This window comes from Hippichthys cyanospilos, chromosome 10 (assembly GCF_059441005.1).
Source record: "Hippichthys cyanospilos isolate Australia breed blue-spotted pipefish chromosome 10, RoL_Hcya_1.0, whole genome shotgun sequence".
NCBI classification, from domain to species: Eukaryota; Metazoa; Chordata; class Actinopteri; order Syngnathiformes; family Syngnathidae; genus Hippichthys; species Hippichthys cyanospilos.
The window spans coordinates 3,682,343-3,705,447 of record NC_142378.1 but is presented as its reverse complement, the minus strand read 5'-3'; the positions used below and the strand labels follow the sequence as shown (position 1 = coordinate 3,705,447).

General features: G+C 40.2%; 1 protein-coding gene across 1 annotated transcript; it reads left to right on the top strand.

Annotated features, from left to right (window-relative positions):
* The first annotated feature begins 233 nt into the window (after positions 1-233).
* On the top strand, positions 234-21,768 carry LOC148416647 (uncharacterized protein C1orf21 homolog). The gene is made up of 6 exons (XM_088425278.1): positions 234-439; positions 11,441-11,573; positions 17,360-17,445; positions 18,019-18,083; positions 19,554-19,614; positions 20,996-21,768. The coding sequence occupies exons 2-6, from the start codon at positions 11,483-11,485 to the stop codon at positions 21,041-21,043; spliced, it is 351 nt and encodes a 116-aa protein (XP_088281404.1). The 5' UTR covers positions 234-439; positions 11,441-11,482; the 3' UTR covers positions 21,044-21,768.
* The last annotated feature ends 1,337 nt before the right edge of the window (positions 21,769-23,105 follow it).

Sequence of the window (23,105 nt, the reverse complement as noted above, 5' to 3'; positions counted from 1 at the left end):
ACAATGTAACGAGGACACACTAAATAAATAAACAACAAAGTCGATGAAATGGTGAAAAATGTATAAAGGTAGGATGACATAAAAGCAGTTAAAAAAAAATCGCGAATATGCGAGTGTCTTTAAAAAGGTCCACCTACTAGCATGCCGCTCGTTCGAGTAACGAAGTATTTCTACTCCGCTACTCGGAAGAAGGTTGGGCTCCGTCCCGTCCCCCGCCGTGATTGGTGGCTTTGCTCGGCGGCAAGATGGCCGCGTTGGCGCCCTCACTCAATAGCGGCATCCCGCTGGAATGACGCAAGCCGCACACTTCGCTTTCCAGTCCTCCCGAGGCGAGCGCTCTCATCCCCGCCCGACCCACCGCCGCCGAGCCCGGAAGAAGACGGAGTGCCACCGCCTCCCCTGCCAGCCTGGAGCGAGCGGAACCGGCGCCTCTTGCCTCGTAAGTACTTGCTTTCCCTTTTAGCCTCTTCCTCGCCGCTTTTGTTGTTGTTTGTTCCGCCACGCCGGGGAAGGGGAGGCGGAGTTCTCCGCTCGAAGGCGCTTCGCTCGCGGCTTGGTGTGCTCTCGACACCCCTCCGGTCCTCCGCCCTCTCCCTCCCCGGCTGAGGGGCCTCGCCAGGCGGGGAGAAGCGCTCAACAGATGGAAGGAAGCCGCGGAAATCGAAGTGCTGCACTACCGCAGCCTTTGCCAAGCTTTACGCCGTTTTATTTTATTTTTTATAAATATACCCTATTCGAAATGTCACCAGAAAGTTTGATTTAACTCGGAAAAAAGTGTAAAAAAATGAAACATTTATTTTTATCAGTAAAACCGATGTCACCCTAAATAGTTTTGAAAAAAAAATAATGTTCGGATTTCGGGGAATTATGACATTGTAAAGACTTAAATGCATGGCTGGTGAAGTTTTTTTTAAGAATGACAACAACCTTCAATTTTGGCATCATATAATTGTCTTCAAATTGGATGAAACTTCTGCGTGTCCTTAAAATACAGTGTTCCCTCGCTACATCACGCTTCGTCCATTGAGGCTTCACTCTACCGCGGATTTTCATTTATGACTACAACATTTTCAATCGCGGTTTGACATCTCTATTTTTCTTGCGGTTTTTCTTTCTCTTGAGTCAGACTCGTCAAAAGATAACAATTTTGTTTAATAGAAAAAATATCAACCTCCGCTGCATGGATTTTCATTTATGATCATTATATATTGTCGGTTTATCGCTGGTTTTCTTCATAATTTTCCTATTTCTAAATTGGACCAGACAAAACCAAAGTAAAAAAGTAAAAAGCTGAAATCACAGGTTTTGAACAATTTTAAGTCTAACAATAGTGTTAAACAGTTATCAAACATACGGCCTGTGGGCCGGTTCTGGGGGTTTAATCCGGCCCGCAAGATAATTTTGTAATTTAAAGTATACAAATGAGCTGATTTTTTTTTTCAATAAAAGGAAAACTCGAAATGTTTTGTGATTAATAGTAATGTTAATGTTTTATGATTAGTATTGTTAAGAGTTGTTGATTGTTTCAATTATTGTTTCGTTACCGGTTAATCATTTATTACGGGCACCGCTAGCCCAGGTAGGTTTGAGTGCTTAAGAAGTGCAATCCGCATGTTTACGTTTTCTTGCTTCATGAACCGTGAAAAATTGCTGCGATAAAGCCAGATATTTGCTTGTGTTATTGTTGTGCTCTGATTTATGCTTGACAATTTATGCCTCACTTATTTTGCTAAAATTTTGCAAGTTAATCGTTTCGATCGCTTAACCTTTTATGCAGTATTTTGATTATTTTTTCAGTCATTATCTTCCACATAATTCTGGCTGTATTTTAGCCAAAAATGGCATATTTCCCGTAGTAACTAATTTGAGCAATGTTGAACTTTGACATTTTGTCACTATCTGGGTGGAATTTCAGCTTCCTGCGGTCTTTTTTTCCATATTTTCCCTTTGATTTTGATAGAAAGATTATACAAAATATCGCATAAGGGTTAAAAGACTACAAACTAATGGCATTAGCGAGAAGCTAACCGATGAGCTTGAAATTGAAAAAATCTGATAGTTTCCTGTAATATTGATGAATGTATTCTCAATATAAAAAGACAACATAGGAAAGCAACCTTAATCATAAAAAAATATAATAAATGGATTATTTTTCAAAATCAGCCTCGCTTCCTAGTTTTGGATTAACGTAGGGGATAAAAAAAATCTCTTATCAGAGTAACTAAGTATTTGTAATGGATTACATCCTGCAGCTTCTGCTTGCACGTGACAACAGCTGACAGCAGGCTGCCCCTGATGTATTTAAACATGCGGCACGGGCTCTCGAGATATCCCAACGCCATCAGCAGCCGATTAACAACATCCGCTGGCTGGCTGCGGCTTGACCTCCGCCTGGCGCTGAAGTAGCTCCGCGCTGCCAGAACGCCGTCTTATGCCGTCGTCTGTAAATTTGCCTGATCATCGATCCCGTCGGTCAACCTCTCTCGCTCCTTCATAATGGAACTGCAACCATACACAAATATCAAACATGTTTGCTCATAAGCTAAAGAAAAGCTCATAAATTGGATTATCCATATCTCAAGGTATCAACTAAATATGTACAGTAAACAGTATCAAAGTTTGGAGACACCTTCAAATTCAAATGCCCTCAAATACATCAGCAGATCATAAAGCAACATTCATATCATAAATCTGAAACAAAACCAAGATCTGAAAAGACAAATCTTTTCTTAAATTCAAACTGTGACCTGAAATCCATTCCATGCCATAAAGTATCATCCACGTCATAAAGCTGACAGAGGAAATACCATGATGTGCAAAGCCAAATCCAAAAATTACTAGCCTTTCTTGTTTTATTCTTAACTACAACGCTGTGAACTGAATGTCACACTAGGTCACAAAGCGACTTTCACATCATAAATCTGAAACAATACAAAGACGTGCAAAGCCAAATACCAGAATGACAAGTTTCTATTTCTTTTAATTCAAAGCTGTGAACTGAAAATAATTTCACTTCATTAAGGTTCATCCACATCATAATGGTGAAAAATTCCATTATGTCAAAATCTAAATACCAACATGACTAGCTTTTCTTGTTTTATTCTTAACTACAAAGCTGTGAATTGAATGTCATTGCAGGTTGTGAAACATTATCCACATCCTAAAGTTGAATGTGACAATACCAAGATGTGCAAAAACCACATAGCAAAATGACAAGAGTTTCTATTTCTTATACTAAATGGAAACCTGTGAACTGATCTTTTTTTCAGTCTTTTACTCCATCAGTTTTATGATGTGGATGTTGCTATCTGATCCCAAAAGCTGTGCATTTTCAGGAATTAACAGTTTGAATGTCTTGACTTCCTAATGCGTTTGAGATCATTTGATTTTGACGCTGCTGGATTTTCCAAAAAAATCTGAATTTGGCTCTCTGGAATCTACATCGGCCTCAACAAATCCACATCATTCAGGCCCTAGGCTAACCAAGTGGTTGCAGGATCTTTTAATGGAGGTTCCACTGAGCCCTAAGCTAAGAGCTATCTGGTGAGATGAATGACGTGAGAATGCCGAGTCGGACCGTCTCGGGTGGCCCACCAGAGCAGTCAGGTGTGACAAGGTGGTCTAAAGGCAACCCCCAAAGTCAGCGTAACGTGATCCGCCATCCTCGCGTGTCTTCTCTGCCCTTCAGTCTGACTCGGCAGCGCACAACAATCCAAAGCCGCATTGTCGTCGCTCAGTCATTAAGATGTTGACGCCTGCTTGTTGCAGTACTCCGCGTCACATGGATGTGTTTACAGCGCGTTCAGAGTCCGCACGCAGGCTTGGCAATGTCCTTCCTTATCTTGTGTCTTCCCAGTCAACATACTTTAGAAATTCCCACATCATCAAGTGAGCAACTGGAAATGAAAAGTAGAAGACTCCAAATAAGAGTCCCAGCGTGCTTGCTTCAAGTTGTTTATTCGTCATTCTTCAGTAAAACTGACTCAAAGAAAAACAGAATGAAACCTTTTTCATATAAACCTTTTTAACACAAAAATTCTATTGTGCCCTGTTCGCAAGTTGCCGTTGAAAAGATGAATGCAAAAATCAGGGGAAATGCATGGTAAAACAGCGGGTTTTCAATATGTCCTAAATTGGCAATATTTCCAATTTTGAATGGCAGTAAATGAGCCTGACATGGGTTAAATTTGAAACCTATAGGGTGTACATCTGGACCAAAATTTCCTCTTCATCCCCATGGAAAATTTCACAGCTCCATGATTTCGGCCCCATGAAAATCAGTTTCAACCTGGCCACTTTGTCACCTTCGCAACTTGTGATGAATATGACTCTGTATTGACTCGTCTCGAGAAAAAAAATAATAATTTTGCCGTGTCGTGACATGAACCGGGGCGCTCGGGCAAGATGGAACCTTCCCCGCGGCGGCGCGCTTGCCAATTAACTCCCAGATTGATTCATTTCCTTCAGATGAGATCATTTTCAATGAATATTAATGGCTGACTGCTTTCTTTTCTTTTGCTTTTGAGTTGTCGGCAGCTGTTGCAGTTCAAATAATTGACGAGGGAAAGTGTAATCGTATGTGACCTTGTGCCTGCTTTTCAAAGTCATCAGCACGCAAATATTCATCATAGATATGCAGTACAATAGAATTTTGTTTCGGGTTTCCTTTTTACACGTTTGCGTAAATTTTTTTTCCAGATTTGCTAACCCCGCAGCTCCCTGTGTCGTCGTCTAGTTGTTGTAAGCGGCGCGACGAGATCGAGGATTTGTCGGGTGGGGGGCGGGGTTTGGCCCAGACAGGAGCCCCTCTGTTTTCAAGCGTGAAAAAGCGCACGGTGATTGACAGCATGGGACTTGTTGCATAGCTGTGGCATGTGCTGCAGAAGATTGTCAAGTTGTTTTACACACACACACACTCACACACACACGCTCACTCTGGCAGCACGCCCGTGTTTTCACTGCAGGCCCCTAAAAAAAACACTTGAGCTTACATAGATGCTTTACTGTACATGGACCTTGCTACTAGTGTGTTGAAAACCTATCGATTAGTAATATAGCAACATATGTCTATGTATTTATGTCTATAAATATACACATTTATGTCTATCCATCCATTTCTAGCTAACTAGCAAGCTAACTCACTATCTACCTAGCTAGCTAGCACACTATTGCTGCAAGCTAATGCTAGCGAGCTCACTAGCTAGCTAGCTAGATGACTCACTACCTACCTAGCTTACTATCTATCTACCGAGCGAGCTAGATGGCTCATTATTAGGCTAGCCCGCTAGATAGCTCGCTATCTATCAAGATGCAAGCTAACGCACTAGCTAGCTAGATAGCTCACTATCTAGCTCATTATTAAGCTAGGCCGCTAGATAGCTCGCTATCTATCTAGCTGCAAGCTAAATTACTAGCTGGCTAGCTAGATGGCTCACTATCTAGCTAACTCACTATCTAGTTAGTTAGCTCACTATTTAGCTAACGAGATGACTCGCTATCCTAGCTCACCGCCTGTCTAGCTGCAAGCTAATGCACTTTGTATCACTTAATATCGTGCTCAACCAAATATTTTTTCACCATCTAATGGTCAACGTTGGAATTACAGCCCAAATAATTTTGTGCCAGACAAAGATCATTGTTAAATGCGTAGGTGGTCAAAATAAACTCCAGTACATTGAAAAAAAATTCATAAAATTTTCATATCTCTTTTCCTGTCATTTTCGTGTTTTGAAATAATGTGAAAGTCGGGGGGAAAAAAGTCAACAGTCACGTTTTGTAGGGTAAAAATCAGGATTGAGAAGGACGTGGTATTCAGTTCATCCAAAATAAATGTGAGGAAGACAAAAATAGTTCTGAAATGTGAGAAAAAAAAATTGTCAAATACCGGTGGTGCAAATTGAACCTACAACCGTCACTTCCTGTAGGCGTAAAAAGCAGGATTGAGGAGGAAGTGCTATTCGGTTGTCCCAAAATAAATGTGGGGCGTGCAAAAATAGTTCTAAAATATGTAAACAGAGGAGGTCATAATTAAATCCAATAAACTGAAAAAAACAATGATGAAATTATCATTTCTCTTTTCCAGTCATTTTTGTCTTTTTAAATGATGTGAAAGTGTGAAAACGCTTCACTTCTCCATCCAGGAGTCGGAATGCTGAAGCGAGGAAGGTGTTGAAAAAAAAAAGGGGGGCCTTCCGCCTTGGCGTTTCCTGCTCCTGTTCCTCTTCTGCTTGGCTCGGGCCCAGCCCGTTTTTCAGGCTGGGCGGCCGCTGCGGAACCTTGCGGCTGGCGCGCTTGCTCCTGTTTACCTCCTTATGCAACCCTGCCCATCTCGCCCTCGCTCACTCTTCCACTTCCTTCTTTCTACAAACCGTCTTTAAAAGGAGGCCTGTTCACACCGGGTCGCCACCCAAAGTCCACATAGGCACGACGGAGGAGGGCGAGTCTCCTTTTGGCCCGGGGTGTGTTTTTGTTATTGTTTGAAAGCTAGCTTGGTAGCTCCCGCTCCGGCGGGCTGCTTGATGACATCATGACTAATGAGTAAGGCTTCTACGCCGCCGAGTGTGATTATGGGGAACATCTGGAGTTGCGTTTAATGTTAAGATGGGATTACGCTATGTGATGCGGAGAGAGGTGGTGAAAGTACTCGCGCGTGTCTGCGCTAACAGTACAGATCGTGTGTTTTTTAAATGCCGTGAAATAATCACAGAGAACGCATATTTCTCTCAGCGAATAAAAACTAATATTAGAGCCGTGAAGAAGAAGAAATTATGCATGGCTGATGCAGTATATAGCTAGCATGACTTATGAATGGATTTGATGTTGTTTGCGGCAAAAAGTTTAAAAAAGGTAGTTAAAAAAAAGGGTGTCAATTAACCGATTGACAACTAACCGATTATCAAATATTTGAATAATCGGGTTTAGTGTTCCCTCCCCGCATCGCGATTTGGTTATTGCGGCGAAACTATCTTGCGGATTTTCATTTATGAACGTAACTTTTCATGTTTTACGATGCTATTTTTCTTGCTTTTGTTTTTTTCTTTTAAATCTGACCAGTCAAAAAAATAGCAATTTTATTTATTAAAAAAATGACAGTATCTTTTGCAGGTTAAATAGCTGTAACCCTAACCCTAAAAATTAGGAGATGCCTAAAGTCCAAACAACCTCTCAAATGTTGGAGGGGGAAAAAAAACTTTCACTCACTACTTCTTCACTTCTTCCCAGAGGAGTGGTAGCGGCATATTTTCCGACACTTGGCTTCCTGTAGGTGTAATGACTAGGTGACCCTATACTTTTAAAGATTTTTTCCTTATGTGGTGTTTTTTTTCTGTTCTTTTCATTAATGTTTTTTTTTTTTCGGTAAATGTCCATTTTTGCAAGCACAGGAGTCACACCATTACGATGCATTAAATAATGTGCACCTTTGTGTCATAAAATATGGTTTTAAAGCTCTTTAGGTGTTTGCAAACAAAATCCAGCAGTGAGTGAGTGCCCTTACTCATTTTTTTTATTTTTAACGTATGTGACTTGGCAGAGGTCACATGACTCATGCCAAGTCACTAGATTTAAGTGTGCTAGGCTAATAATACTTGACTGTGCTTGTTCTTTATAAGATTCTTTTTGCCCTGGCCTCCATGACTTGGCAAATTTTGCATGGTCTGTTTGGAAAAGAAGCATTTTCCAGCCTGGTGTGGTATTTGTTTTGGTTTTTGAAAGAGGTTATTTTTAGGAGCGCCTAACCTCCATAAACAACAAAATGAAGCAATTTCTGGAGAAATGTAGTTTATATGCTGAATTGGAAAAAACAAACAAACTATGGAACCATGTAGAATGCTTTAGAATCATGGAAGATAATATTGTGGGTTTTTTTTTCCTTCAGAAATTTGGGGGTCAACATTTGTGATAGGAATAAGATGAACAGTTTAAAGTTGAAAAGACTGAATTGGTCAAAAATGTAAAAATTGAAGGGAGAAAAATGAAAACAAAATTTTTCCCCTTTTCTTTTGAAATTTATATAAAAACAACAGTGGTAAAGTTGAGCAAAACAATTTTGGTGTGCGGAAAATGGCAGAAGTATCAGTAAAAGCAAAAAATAATTAATTTTTTGCTTTTGTTTAGAAAATTAGGGAAACGTGTACTGGTTATGAGCTGCGCATGTTAAAGTTGGGACAGTTTGTATCATCAAAAAATTATCAACTTTAGAAGGAACAAAAAAAATATTAAACAATTTTGTGGGAATACAATTTTGAATATTTGGAAATGGATGAATTGGTAATGTTAAAAATCATTGAATATAATGAGCTGAACAATTAGAATTTTGAGTGGGAGCCATTTTTTTTAAATCCCCATTGAAAGTGAATGAATATTTTAAGGGTGAAAATGTTTAATTTTGTGAAAACTGTGAAAGTTAGAAATGAGAAAAATAATAGCATGGGAAGCGTGAATTATTTGAACATTTTGAAGTGGGAACGGTTTGAATTGGTCAAAAAATGTCAAAGAAGTTGAATGCCAAAATATCTGGGAATAACGATTGATAATACTTATGAATACTTTCAGCATTCACACAATCATGGTGCGCGCTCCAAGGAATTTTATGTTTTTGGAATAAAGTATTTACCGGTAACTTTTGACTTATTCCACCCAAGTGAATGACTTAACTGAACTTGCTTGAAATTTTGAGGAGACTTGACTGTGCCCATTTTGACCGCCAGTAACTTGAGACTTGTGATTTTCACATTTGAGACTTGTCCCCACCGCCGTCTCTTGGTAATAGCCATCCTGTTGCTCCTCCCCAATGCATAACCCGAATTAGAGCGTCCTGGCTTGCAGATTTCCGCAGCCTAGCATTATCCCGCACTCACAACAAAAGCTCTGGGGCTGCCGCCGCTCTATTTTTAGCGCGCCGCTACTCACAAATTGATGTTTCAATACGCGCAAATGAGAGGCCTTCAATCGCGCGCTGCCTCAACCCTGTGAAGCGGTCTGCTTTTGTGAAGGCGGTTTTCCAATAAAACAGATCGAGGAGATTCTCTCTTTAGCGCCGTGGACTTTTGCGCTTTCGCTTTAAGGCATCTGACGTCAGTGGTAAGAAGTAGAAAAGTGCTTATACGGTACCTGCAAATAGCAATTTATTGAAACAATACAATACGTTTGTTTGAATTACAAACTCAAAGTTAAGGTTAGTATGTTGGAAAAGTTCCAGTTTCTCATTTGCCCCCTTATCAAAATTAATTTGCCTCCTTATCAAAATTAATTGCCCAGTTATCAGCAAGTGGATTTGGCAAACAATCGAAGAAACTGGTTCACCCGGTCAACTCAACACATCGGGACATCACGTTGCCCCCACTGCTAGCAGTCCAAGAAGAAGAAACATCTCAATATCGACCGATTTGGGCCATTTAATCTAGAAACATCTAACAAAAAAAACAGGTAGAAGTCAAAACAGGTAGAAGTTCAAAACAGCACCATGCGTTGATTCCTAAATGCTTGAAAGTGGAATTTATTTAATGGCAAAGTTTGACCGTTTAACTTTTTACACTCATAAGTTAACGAGAAAGCGTCCATTTTGCACAGCGACACATAGATCTGATAGTTATCGACATAGCAGTGGGAGGAAAAATCATGTTTTTTGTTTTATTTTTAAAAGTTTGATCCAAAGAGCAGCAAATATAATAAAAACAGCAGGGGCTCCAAAATTGAGCCCTGGGGAACTCCACACAGAGAAACAAGGCTAACAAAAGGTTCTGTCTGTCAAATTATTTTGTATATAACTTTTGAGAACCACTGTGGGTTTCTTTTTTAAGGGTTGGTTGCTAGTTTATAATTTGTTCACGGGGTTAGTGGCTAGCTTTACTTTTATGCTAGGTGTGTAGTCGGATTAGTTCATTGGTGAGGTTTGTTTTAGTGTTAGTTTAAGAGTTAGGACTAGTTCAATGTATTTTTTTGTTTGTTTTTGTTTTGTTTTTTGTATAATTTTAGTTTAGTAGTTACACGTACCAGTTCATTCCGTACGACAGCCCAGCTACTGCAAGGGTTATTTACGTACCAGGGTTGTCTAACTAAGGTTTGAATCAGCTGGAACAACAAAACAACGAGCCAGGTGACTACGGTTTAGCGTCCTTTTGTACCCTAACACAAAGATTCTGTCGCCACACCCTGCACACACCTGCTGCTTTCTGCCGCGTCCACACAGAGTACACACCGCTCGTGTGCAATTCAAACTCTGGAGGCTTGCCAATGAGTTTTTTTTCTTACTGTCCGCTTGTTTTTTCCCCTCACAATGTGTCCCATTGCACTTTGCACCCATCGCTGCACTAAGATTAGCCTTCCTTGGGTGTGTGTTTTTTTTGTTTGTGTTTTTTTTGTGTACATTTGTAAAATTTTGGCAGCCCGATGGGTCTTTCATTAACATCAAACTAAACTAGCTGTTAGCATAGTTCCGTACTGACGTTAAAAAATGTCAGTTTAACCTTAGCAGGGTGTGCTATTTACATCATATAGTGTTTGTTGTTTGTTTGTTTATTGTTTAATGGGAATAGGCATAGAAAATGTGTGGGCAACTGTGATTGGATTTATAAAATGAGACAATTTAAAAAAAATTAACTGGTCAGTCAGAACACTCAAATTGGCTGGCATTAATAGAGCAAATCTGCTCTTAATTTGAAAAGAAAAATGAACTGTTCCTATCAGAGTATTCAAAGCATTGAATTAGATTTGCTTATACCTAAAGAAACCCTGTTAAAATCTTACATATTCAATTTTCATTTGGTCCCATTGTTGTGTCTATTCTGTCTCAGCAAAAAGAGCAAAGTGAACCCAGACATCATTGCAAAGGCCAAGTTGTCCGCTTCTGAGGACACGAGGACTTAGTAGGGTAACTTTATTAAGATACAAGATATAATCCAAAACAAATTTCTATTACAGTGGACATATGAATAAACTGATTCTCTGCAGGATCTAAGTCTAAAATCAATTTCAACCGAAATGGCAGTGGATGAGTTAATGGAGCAAAGAGGTCAAAGCAAACATGGCGAATCAGCATTTAGCTGTTTTGCTGCAGGGGAAATGTTAATAAGTGCTTTTAAATTTGTTCCCACTGTTGCGTCCATTCCGTCTCAGCAAAACAGCAAAGTGAATTGCATCCCACCTAAACACATGAGACATCATTAGAAAGGCTCAGATGTCCTCCTTTGAGGACACTGGGACGTAGTAGGGTAGCATCGATGAGTCAAATGTTATAGACCCAAAACAAATGTCCACTTCAGTGGACACAAATGAATAGACATTTGTCAAAAATCTGTTCTAATGGGCTAGCAGTGAACGAGAGTTCAAAGCTAATATGGTGAATCAGCATTTAGCACGGGAAACGTAAAATACGAGACCCGGCAAATGTCCCCGTTGTGGTCCAATGTCCAAAATTGTCCTTGTGGTCTTTGTTGGTCAGGTGAGAGTGCGATGAGGAGAGCGTTCCCAGCGTGAGGAGGCCATGGGCTGCACCTCGGCCAAGCAGGTGTCGGCCGTGCCCAATGATGACGAGGCCCGTGGCAAGTCCTACAGCAACGGGGACCTCTTCGCCGGTCGGTTGACGCACACGCTCCCACATTCCTCCGCATACACACGCCAAAGAATCCTCAGACACACAAGCGCGCTGAGAAATTCTTGGCGACTCCATTTCCTGTCCTTAATCCGTCTCCATCGACCCGCTGGCCCATGGGTGCTCTCTCAGTATACTCTGGTGATCATAGCTCCTAATCCTCTAGCCTCCATGCAAGTCAAGTCCATTGTTCCACCAGAGGCGTCCTGTGACGTGCTGACAGAGGCTGCAGAGCGAAAATTAATTGAGTGCTTCGGCGCATGTTAATCCCCATGTACAATCCTGAATTTGGCTCCAAAAAATGAGGGAAAATCGCAGTATTGATCACAAGTTACTACAGAGGCAGAGCTGATGTTTTATTTTGTGTGTGTGTGTGTGTGTGTGTGGGGGGGGGGGGGGGTATACTTAAGTGGTATACTACATGTAAGATTCAAGTTTTATTGTCATATGCATTGTAACACTACGCAATGATCATCGGTTCAATTTTCCGACTTACATTCTACACAATCAAGTAAATCATAAAGAAGGCAATAAGGGCAGTGATAATGAAGCACTAATAAAGGAATAGACTTTAAACTTTTTTCAAGTGTTTAGCCCAAGGAGGGTCTAAAATGGTTTCTACTAAAGGAATCATGTACTAAAGTAATGGATTACTTGGGTAATGAGGTATCAATTGCTTTAGTACCTACAGTAATTCATTACTTTAGCAATTCAGCAGCTAATGTAATCAGTTACTTAACTACTTAAAACTTCCTTACAGCAAACATTTGAACAAATATAAATTATATATATTTTTTAGAGTTCTGACAGAGAACGTTTATTTATCTTCAGCAAAATTTGCAGTGCTAGCAATGTTAAGCTAATATTAATGCCGTTATGAAGCATGGCTGCTACGTTGCTAGCATGACTTTTGACGAGCCATTACGTGTTAGAGATGTCGATAATTACAGAAAAAAATAATTGTTGATTTGTCTTGTGCGTTCAATCAAGTTATGAAATTCGATTTTACTTTGGGAAAAACACATTTTAAAGTTTAGAAAAACATCCATCCCTTTTATTTGCTAACAATAGAAATTGATCAATGGTAAATAAATCAAATGACAAAAAATGGTTTTCCAAGACACTTTGATGCAAAATCGGATTCTATCAGAATATTCACTTAGTCGTTGAAATAAAATGTCAACGTGTGTGTACGTGTTTGTACGCATTTTATTTCCGTGTGTGTTTCTTGTAAAAATCTCGTCAACAGATTTCCTTTCTCTCTCCAAATTCGTTTGTGTCCCAGTTATTGTGTGACGCTGTCAGATTGTGGTCACTAAACCCCTAACGACCTCTTCCTCCTGCTCCTCCTCCTCCTTCTGCTGCTCCCTCGCTGTCGCACAATAACCGGAAACGGCTGAGCTCCATTACCCAAACACAACTCGTAAAACGGCAACACTTTCGGCGTGGTGTCGTTTATCTGCCGTCTTGTGCCGAGGTGACCAAAGGCGGTCCAGATTGTCAGTTTACATTTTGGTCATTTTTAAAATGATCGTACTTGGAATCCGTGACTTGAAAAAGATCATCGACGGCCTGATTGATGATTCAGGACCACATTTATCGCAATGAAGTTTTAACTTTTTTTCTCGTTATTTGAACCCTGTGGCTTATATTCCAGTGTGAGTTTTTTTTTTCTCCCCCAAGCCACCAGGAAAAAATCCACTCAGGCAAAATGTGAGTTTTTTTTTAATATATATTAATTATTCATTAATTATGGAATAGATCTGCAAAAATGTCAAAGAAAGGTTTAAAAAACTGTTATCTAAATACATAAATCACATAGAAAACTTGATATTCTGCAGAAAACGGTGAATTAAGAGGTGTGCATTTGTTTTGTTTTATTTATGACATATTCTTTTGCTAAATATAGGTTACCTAGTTTTTGAATTTCTTCCTACTCCATTTTGACCATTTTAACTTCTAAACTGCTGTATCTATTAAACTGCTGTAAATATTTGAGAAAAAAAAATAGCAATTCTCATGCGCCACAAATTGTGCACTAATTTTTCTCAGTGGACTGCGTGTGAATGTTTAGTGCGTCCTCCAACCGGCGACCAGACGAGACGTCACCAAAAAACGGGGCCTTCTCAAAATAGGTGCTCCTTTTTTTTTCCTCCACTCTTCTTCTAAGACAGCGACCCTGCAACTTTACCGCCGGTAGTCCGCGCACATTCGCACACAGGATGATTGTTTTTTTGCTCCTTTCCCCTGTCGACAAAACTTGCAAAACAAAAAATATATATTTTAGGGTTAGAAAGCTGATGAAAACTATGACTAAAAAAATGCATTTGACTGCCTATGAATGCTTAAAGGCTTAATGAAAAAAATGTGGTGTCATGTGAAATGATATGGAATGATTTTGATTTGTTAATGCAATGTACAGGTATGCTCTGCTCTATATTTTATATGATTTAATCAAATATTGAGATTTAGAATGATGTGGAATGTTGACAGATGTGTGATATGAATGACAATGAATAATATGGAATTACATTGGTGAAAAATGCTGTGAAAAATGTACACAAACTGCAGAACGATGATGAATGAAATGGATAGATGTTGAGAGATGTGCAATGATGTGGAATTACTCTGAATCATGGCCATGATGTGTGTAATTTGATGTTAAGAAATGTGACATGTTGACTGATATTGAAAGACGTGGAATCATATTTGGGAAAATGTTACAATATGTTTCAAATTGCAGAATAGTACTGAGTGATATGGAAGCATATTGAGTGCTACGGAATGATCCTGAAATACATATACTCCTGAGAATTTTGGCATGATGTTTAATATTGAAGGATGTGGAGTCTTAAATACAACAACGCACAGAATGATACTGGATTATATGGGAACATCTTTAGGTAAGTGGAATGATCCTGATGTCATGATGCGGAAGGACAACAAATGTGCAATATGATAGTGAAAAATGTGGCATGACATTGAATGATATTGAATGGTGTGGGATCATCTTGATGAAAAATGTTGCAATTTGTTGACATGCAGAATTATACTGAATGACATGGAAGAATATTGAGAGATGCAGAATGATACTGAATCCGTCATGATGTGAGGGAATGAAAAGTGTAAAATGTGGCATTGTGGAACCTCCCAATGATATTGAGAGATGTGGAATGATGTGTAATGAACAGTACGACATGATTCGATATGCCGTGATATGAGAGGGTGACAAATGGTGGTGAAAAGTGGCATTTTGGAATCAAATGCTGCAATGTGTTGAAAAAGTGAGGAATGATATGGAGTAATAATAAGTGATATTGAATGATGTGAAACGACACTAAATGATATGTCATGTGGGTGAAAAATCTGCACTATGATGGTAAATGATGTAGAGTGGATGTAATGGAATTCTGTAAAATGAAAATCATAAATTGAATGATGTGGAATGATGTTCAAATCATTCAAATCCGTAATGTTTCAATATATCCCTTTTTTGCTGCTTCCTAGACTAACACTGGATGAAAACTAGTGATACGGAACAACATGAGGAGCCTTAGAATGTGATACTTGCTCGCACATTTCACATCGTTCTTCGCTAACTTGCCAAATGTGCGATACTGAGTGTCCAACTTGCTCCTTTTTTTTTTTGGATTGAGAAGCATGGCGCGGTGTGCGGCGACTCTTCCTTCCTTCACCCTGCCCACTCATCCGCATCCTCTTCACGCTGCGGAATATTAAACATGACATTTTACGCGGATTATCTTGCTTTTCAAATGGGAGCGAGCAAATAGCTTTTAATTCCCCGCCGCGGCAGCACACTGTTGCATGTTGACCGAGGCCCGCGCGATGTTGTCACGCCCTGTGTGTTGCGCGTACGTGTCTTTCGGCATGCCGGGACACGAGACGCCTCGCTCCCGTGGTTTACATTCCTCCCGCAAAACAACGAACACCCCCCCCCCCCACCCCCATTTCTTTTTTCTTTCTATCTTTTAATCTCAGGCCAGCTTTTGGACTTAATTTCTTGCCGCTACCGCCGTCATGTGACGTTTGGGGTCGCCGCGGTGATGACGCACACATAAGGTGATGGACAGGCATGACATGATGCCCCCCCCCCCGCAGCTGGGTGCAAAGTTGCACAGATGGGACGGATAAACACTGCTGATAGCTTGCAGGGGCAAGAGTGCATAGTGTGAAACTGATAGCGGGCTGAATGTAAAGCTCATCCGGGAGGGGTCGGGGGTCACTGTCACACACTGTGACAAATTTATTCCCAGCGTCCACTTCTATTCAGTTTGTAGCATTTCTCTTGGCTGCGCTGCCTTCAGTAGATGCAAGTGGATGTGAGATCATTGACCAATCACATTTCAGCTTTTAATTTGTTGCCATGTCTTATCTAATCTGCCCCGGGTCTTCACAATCGTTATTGTTGTCACTTCGACTCTGGGTATTCGCAATCAGACGGTCTCTTTAAACAAGCGGTGTCCAAACTGTGGCGTGGGGGCCATTTGTGGCCCGCCATCTGCATTGCCAGGGACGTATTTTCAAGGTTTTTTAAGTCTAAACATGAAACCCCAGATACTTAATTATTAAATAGATACTCAAGTACATTAAGGACAATCATTTCCAGATATTTACGTTTTAAATCAAAACTGAAGTAAAAAACAAAACAAAACGTGAAAATATGCCTTTGGCATTGAATGAGTTGAAATGACATTTTGCCATAGCCTGTAATTTTTTTTTTTAATCCTATAATACCTCATCACTTTTAACGTAAAGCCTTGACATAAGTTATCGAAAATAAAATAATTACATTATATAGACAGTAACAAATTACTTGCTTGATCGAGTGAAGAGTCGTGAGAATGACGTGGGATAAAACGACCTGAAAATTGTTCAAAACACTGCATTTTTTCCACCTCTGCAGGTAGCAGCTCGAGTCGGCCCTGTCACTCGCTAGGCCACGCCCACCTTGAAGGCACACATTATGTTTCTATGTTGCCTTTTTATAATTCAGTACAGTGTTGGTTTTCTCTGACCAATTACTGCAACGGCGGTGACCGTTGACAGACAGTTGAGCGATGGCGAGTCCGGTTACCATGGCGACCGGCTGCTTTTGGTCCATAAGCGGCCGGCAGTTTACAATCTGCGCGTCAGGTGAATCACTTTAAGTGCGGCAAGACGCTCCAAGCGGCGACTATAGTGCCTAAGTGTGCTGTGAGGCGTCGTGTTATTTATGATTTTTACACACTTGCCGCCGCTGAGCTCATCTGCGGTGTTTAAAGCTGCTCAGGGACACATCCACTTTCATACCCCATGGCAGGACTTTGCCATTAAAAATTGTTCAAGAGATACAGATGTCTTCAAGACCGTGTTCGGAAAATCGAATACGTTTTTAGCTCAAAAGTTGACGTGTAGTTTTTGTTACCTACCTCATGTTTAAAATAAATCAAAATGATGAATACTATTGGTATTATTATCGAAAAAGTTGTGTCATTATCATTTCATTTGGAACAACATATTTTAAACACATTGTTTTTTTATCATAAACTGCATAAAATACTTACAAAATATTTGTGCGTATTGTAACGTCTTTACACGTACGTGCCTTTAAGAGGCGGGACCAAGAAGAGTGATTTGCTCAAGTATTTTAAATGATTTTTCTATCTTTTCAGAAGATGTCGAACATGGATGGAAATGTTTTATACCCCTCCTTCATTTTTTTTCTCTACATTTCTAATCATTTTTTTTCTTTTCATATTTCTCTCCCAGATGAATACAAGATGAAGGGAGTGGAAGAGGTGAAGTACATGAGAGGGGAGGAAAACCGGATACATGCACGTAACCAGGAGAACTTGGTGAGACATACCAAGAGTTAGTCAACCTCTTTTTAAAGTTGACAAACCCAACTTGGTCGACTTTTTTTCCATCCATCCATTTAATTATTGCCCTGAATTATATTAATAAGAATTTCTCTCACATTTGCGAGTACATTTTTTGGGAATGCAAAGGATGAACCGTGATATAGCGGGGGAATGCTGCATTTCAAAGATGAGGAGCGTGTGTGTGGTAGCGAATCAGGTAGGTCTGCCTCCTGTCTCGCCGGGCTATAAACATGAACTAATGTAAGTCATAAATCCCGCTGGAACAGAAGCAGCCACTGTTTTATATCAGCGCGTTGACACTCGGTATAACGGGAAGCGCTTATCCTCCGGTCCATGTAGGACACTTTTTCGTGAAGACGTTACAGATAAATTGGAGGTCAGAAATGTTTTGCGGGGTTATCGAAATATACAGACAAGTCTCAATTTGGAGTTTGGCACAGTCATTTTACTGTCGGGCTTGAGTAGGGTCTAAAATAGGCTGGTACTGAATGAGTTAATCGGTGTCATAATTAGAAATGTTGATGTGCATGGTTGTGTGTGTTTTAGGAGAGAAGTAACGTGCCTCCAAGGGGCAAGTTACAGAAAGAGGCGGCGGCAAACATTAAATCCAAGTAAGTGGCTGAAAAGTTCCCTTTTTAAATGTCAAGGGTTCGAGGCCAAGATTCTTTGTGAAAACAATTAAATCTGTATGCGTGGCATATTCAGTAAAAAGGCAAAAATGTTCTTTTGTTCTGCTAGAAAAATGCCAACTTGGTTATTCCAATGTAAATGTTATTGCAAATGTCATAAGTTGGCTGCTAGCACGACCCGGTGGTTTTGGGGTGTCAATACAAAAATTTCTATTGCGCCCCGTTCGCGAGTTGCCGTTGAAAGGATTAATGCAAAAATCTGGGGAAATCCATGATAAAACACCGTGTTTTCAACATGTCCAAAATGGACAATATTTCCAATTTCGAATGGCAGTAAACGAGCCCGACATGGGCTAAATTTGACACTTATCGGGCGTAACTCTCGACCTCCCGTTTGCGAGTTGCCGTTGAAAGGATTAATGCAAAAATCGGGGCAAATCCATGACAAAACATCGTGTTTTCAACAAATCCAAAATGGACAATATTTCCAATTTCGAATGGCAGTAAACGAGCCCGACATGGGCTAAATTTGACACTTATCGGGCGTTTCTCTCGACCTCCCATTTGCGAGTTGCCGTTGAAAGGATTAATGTATAAATCGGGGTAAATTAATGACAAAACATCGTGTTTTCAACAAATCCAAAATGGACGATATTTCCAATTTCGAATGGCAGTAAATGAGCCCGACACGGGCTAAATTTGACACTTATAGGGCGTAACTCTCGACCTCCTGTTTGCAAGGATTCAGAAAGTTGTGGCATATTGAAAGTCGACATGTTTTGACAATCTATGCAATATTTTCGCCTCCCTTTCCGTTTTTTGATATGCTTTTCCTTTGTTATCACACATCAAAAACTTCAAAAAGCCCAAGTTGGCTCAAAATTTCCCCCAGGGGTTAAATCCAAAAATCTCAGCTATTTTAGTCTTCGAAATGGACAACAATAACTCACATTTGATTGTTTACTCATTTGCTAAATCATTTTTTATTTGATTAATCCCGCGGGTAATTGACTGTAACAATGTTTGCTAGCCTTATCCCCGCTGGCCACCTCATTCCGCGTCAGTGCTGTTTACACAAAGCTCCCTTTTTCAGCGTCATGGAAAAAGGCATAAAATGCTCTTGTTGTTTCGCTTCTCTATTAAAGATAACCCAACGTCATCAAACATGAAAAAAAAAAATCTTTTTCGCTATTCCTAGCTGTCGTATAGTGCGGCTAACTGAAATGTAAGATATTTTTACGAGAGAGTTATTCAAATTCCTTCCGGTGCTGATCCGTTCTCACACTGAACCGAGGAATTGCATGTGTGTGCGTAGAGGGAAGCGAGTGTGTGTGTGTGTGTGTGTGTGTGTGTGTGTGGGGGGGGGGGGCTGGAATGGAAAATTCTCATGATGTATTTGTTGCTACCTCCTCCTCTTCGTCCTCATCCTCCAACTTCCTCCCGTTGGCTCAGCATTCACACGTCAGACAGCCAGCAGGAATTCTTCCGGATGCTGGATGAGAAGATTGAAAAGGTGAGGGGAGGGGAGGGGCGGGGGAGGGCGCCGTTTATTTGTATCATCTCCAGAGTGGGGGGGGGGGGGGGGGGGGGGGGGGGGTGCGGGGGGGGGCTCTGACGTGCATTAGTAGAAAAAAATGTCCATCTGCATTACAAAGAAATGTCTATGTCTGGTTTTCATGATGCAAATGTTCATCACAATCTCATGGGAAAAAAATAACACTTAAAAATAAAAACATTTTCAGTTTTGTGACCGTCAACAGAATTACCCCACCTGGGTGCAGGGTTAGACAGCCATAATTGCTGCGTACAGCGTTGATATTAGTCATTCCTTGCAAAGGATAAAGAATATACGAACGTAAGTGGGGTCGGTTTTAGAAAATTTCATTAGCATTTATAGTCAAAGCAAAAGAATTATCATTATTTTGGAAGAGGGGGCGCCCGGGCCACCAGGGGGCAGTGTAAGACAGCCATATATGCTGTTCAGTCAGTACAGCACTGATATTCTTCGCAGAGGATAAAGAATTTATGACTAAGTGGCGTTGAGTTTAGAAAATTGAAGAAACTTAAACTAGCGAGTGTCCGCAAACATAGAGAATTTTTTGATCCCCTTGGCATTCATTCAGGGTCACCAGAGGTCACCAAAATGTTGGCAGACCTAACTTTTAGTGTCCTCAGTTGAGGACTTACGAGCCTTTCCGATTTTGTCTCGTGTTTGGGTTGGCGTCAGTTCACTTTGGTGCCTTACTGAGACAAAATGGATGCAACACTGGAAACAATTTTATAGGCTTGGTCTCAGGAGGGTAAGGAAGTTTTCCTGCAAATATTTGCAAGTTTTTTTTTAAGATGACGAACACATAAGGCAAATAGAAAATCAAAAAACTCACCCTAAAAAAGGCAATTTAGCCTAAGGCTAACCATCAAGCCAAAACACCGTAGATGGGCTAAGGAACTGGTGGAGCAGCACATGTAGACAGACAATATAAGTGCTCACTGGCAAACAGTTTTAACGGTTGCCATCAAATTTTGAAAGAGTTCAAAATTTTAGGGAATAAGTGCAATAAGTGCTGTAGCCACACAACATAGGAGCTAATTAGCATTAGCATCAAGACATAGGAAAGAACAACGAAGCTATGCCATTGTTTTACATTCCAAAAGTGTCTCTGTTTTTATGTTTCATTTGACAGTCAGCTTCATTTGCGTCTCGCAATGAACGTTTTGCTATCTTATTTCACTCACTGCCAATGACGACTATAGACGTCAAATATTCGTTTAAACTATGCTAGCAGCTCGTGAGTTAATACGAAGCACTCGGATATTTTACTTGCAAAATGACAAAAAAAAATGGAAGGAATGACATTTTTTTTTTCCCCTCTTGATTCTGTTTTATTTACTAGGGACGAGACTACTGCTCAGAGGAGGAGGAAGAGGACGCGGGGACATAGCACAGAGGCCCCACCCCCCAGCTGAGACCCTCACAGTGTGTATGCGTGTGTGAGCGTGACAGTTGAGTCAGTATTTCACCAGCGGGGGTGTGCATGTGGCAAAGTAAGTATTTTAAGCAGCAATGATAAAGGTGGGACAAAAGGACATCTTTTTTTTTTTTTTTTTTTCCCCCGCCCCCCTTCACCCCGGGACTCTAAGTGCACTGACAGGTGAAAGGACTGAGCAAACGGGGGACAAATATTTCCCAAATGTGGCGATGAATTATGGGACAGCTGTTTTTTTTTTTTTTCGGGATGGAAGCCAGATGCAAAGATTTTGGGATATTTTCATAAGAGACAGGAGTCCGCACCCTTTTTTCTTTTTTTTTTTTTTTTTTTTGTAAATTATCAATACGGTTCAAATTCATGCTGCCTCATCATCCCTCAACACATGCACATGCATGCACACTTTTAGTTCACCAGCAGACATTCAAATCTTTGTTTTTCACACCATTTATTTTTCACGCCATTTTAGGATTCATATATATATATATATATATATATATATATATATATATATATATATATATACACACACACACAAGCACTGTAGCAACAAACAAGTGAAGAGGGAGGATGAGGATGATGAAGAGAAATTGTGTTTCTGTTGTTTTGTTTACCGCAGACTTCCTTGTTATATTATTTGTATATGTTTTTTTTTTCTATTAAAGTAAAAATGACAAAGACGCTTGCATGTGCGAGTTAATGGGCGAGTGCAAGATGGTGTCTAGGTTTTTTTTTTCCCGTCAAAGCAATCAAAAAGTATTGAAGGATTGATCCACATTTTTAGGCAGTTTAATTCTGTATTTCATATTTTTAATTGAAATGATGGAATTTGTTTGTTTTCTTTAAATACTCAAATTTTGCACAAAAAAAACTGTTCAAAGATGATCACTCAAAACTCACCGGACGGTATTTTTTTTCATAATTTTTTTTTTTTTCTTATTATTTATTGATGAAATTCACTCATAAACATAAGCAATTGAGAACGATGCATGAATAATATAATTTGAATGAAATTTTAAGTTTTGCGCAGAATTCCTCAACTGATTGTTGCTAGTTAACATTTCCAACAAAAATAAATGAAAAAATTTACTGTCAATACCTGCAAGTCACCGGTGTCAAACTCGAGGCCCAGGGGCCAAATCCGGCCCACCATATCATTTTATGTGGCCCGTGAAATGTTAATTATGACTTCAAACTTCTGGCTAAAAAAACAAAATTTGCACATTTTCTTCTACAGTTACGCATTTTTTTGTTACCAAAACAAAATTTGAACAGTTTTTAGCGGCCTCTGATTTCAAAATATGTCAAATTTATTTGACTTCATTTACAATGGCCCTTGTTTGCGCAGGTGGGCGGGTCAGTCAGGGTTTCATGAACCAACAATCCAGATACATTTTATTTTATTATAAATTTAAATGTAAATATACAGTTAGCGGAAATATCTAGCAGTTATGAATGGGTCGAAGAAAATCACAGCTCTCACAATTCCCCTTGCTGTGGGCGTGACCAAAACGGTTACCATGCCCACCCCTGGCCACCACGTAGCTCCGCCCCTGATTTGTTTGTTTTGGTTTTCTATCATTATGAACCCCCCCAATTTGTATGTAAATCCTCTTCAAAGAGTGGATTACCTCTTCACACAAGTGGGAGCCCCCCCCCCCCCCCCCCCCCCCCCCTTTCCAGCTTTGACAATTAGATTTTGCATTCACCCCCCTCAAGGGATGACCTACTTGAAATCCCCACCACATTTCCTTCGACGACTCCGCCCCTATTTTTGCATACTATTTTTATTTGTTGTTGTATATCGAGTAGAAATGGGCTAAGAAGGAAGTGTCGGGTGTTGATTTACTCCTGAGGTGAAGGGTTGATGTCATTAGCTGAGTCAGAGTTGCTGGAAGGAGTCCAGTTTGCAATCAATGTGCGGCCTGACAGGACTTGTCATCATCTCAAGAGGAAGGCACAATTTATCTCACATATGCTCTAAAACGGTGCAAGATGTTTGCGTGTGTCATTTCGC

Excerpts from the sequence above, each read along its gene's own strand:
- LOC148416647 (XM_088425278.1), top strand. The coding sequence starts at position 11,483 with ATGGGCTGCACCTCGGCCAAGCAGGTGTCGGCCGTGCCCAATGATGAC. Across the intron at positions 11,574-17,359 it reads CAACGGGGACCTCTTCGCCG|ATGAATACAAGATGAAGGGA; the intron begins GTCGGTTGACGC and ends TTTCTCTCCCAG. Across the intron at positions 18,084-19,553 it reads GCGGCAAACATTAAATCCAA|CATTCACACGTCAGACAGCC; the intron begins GTAAGTGGCTGA and ends CCGTTGGCTCAG.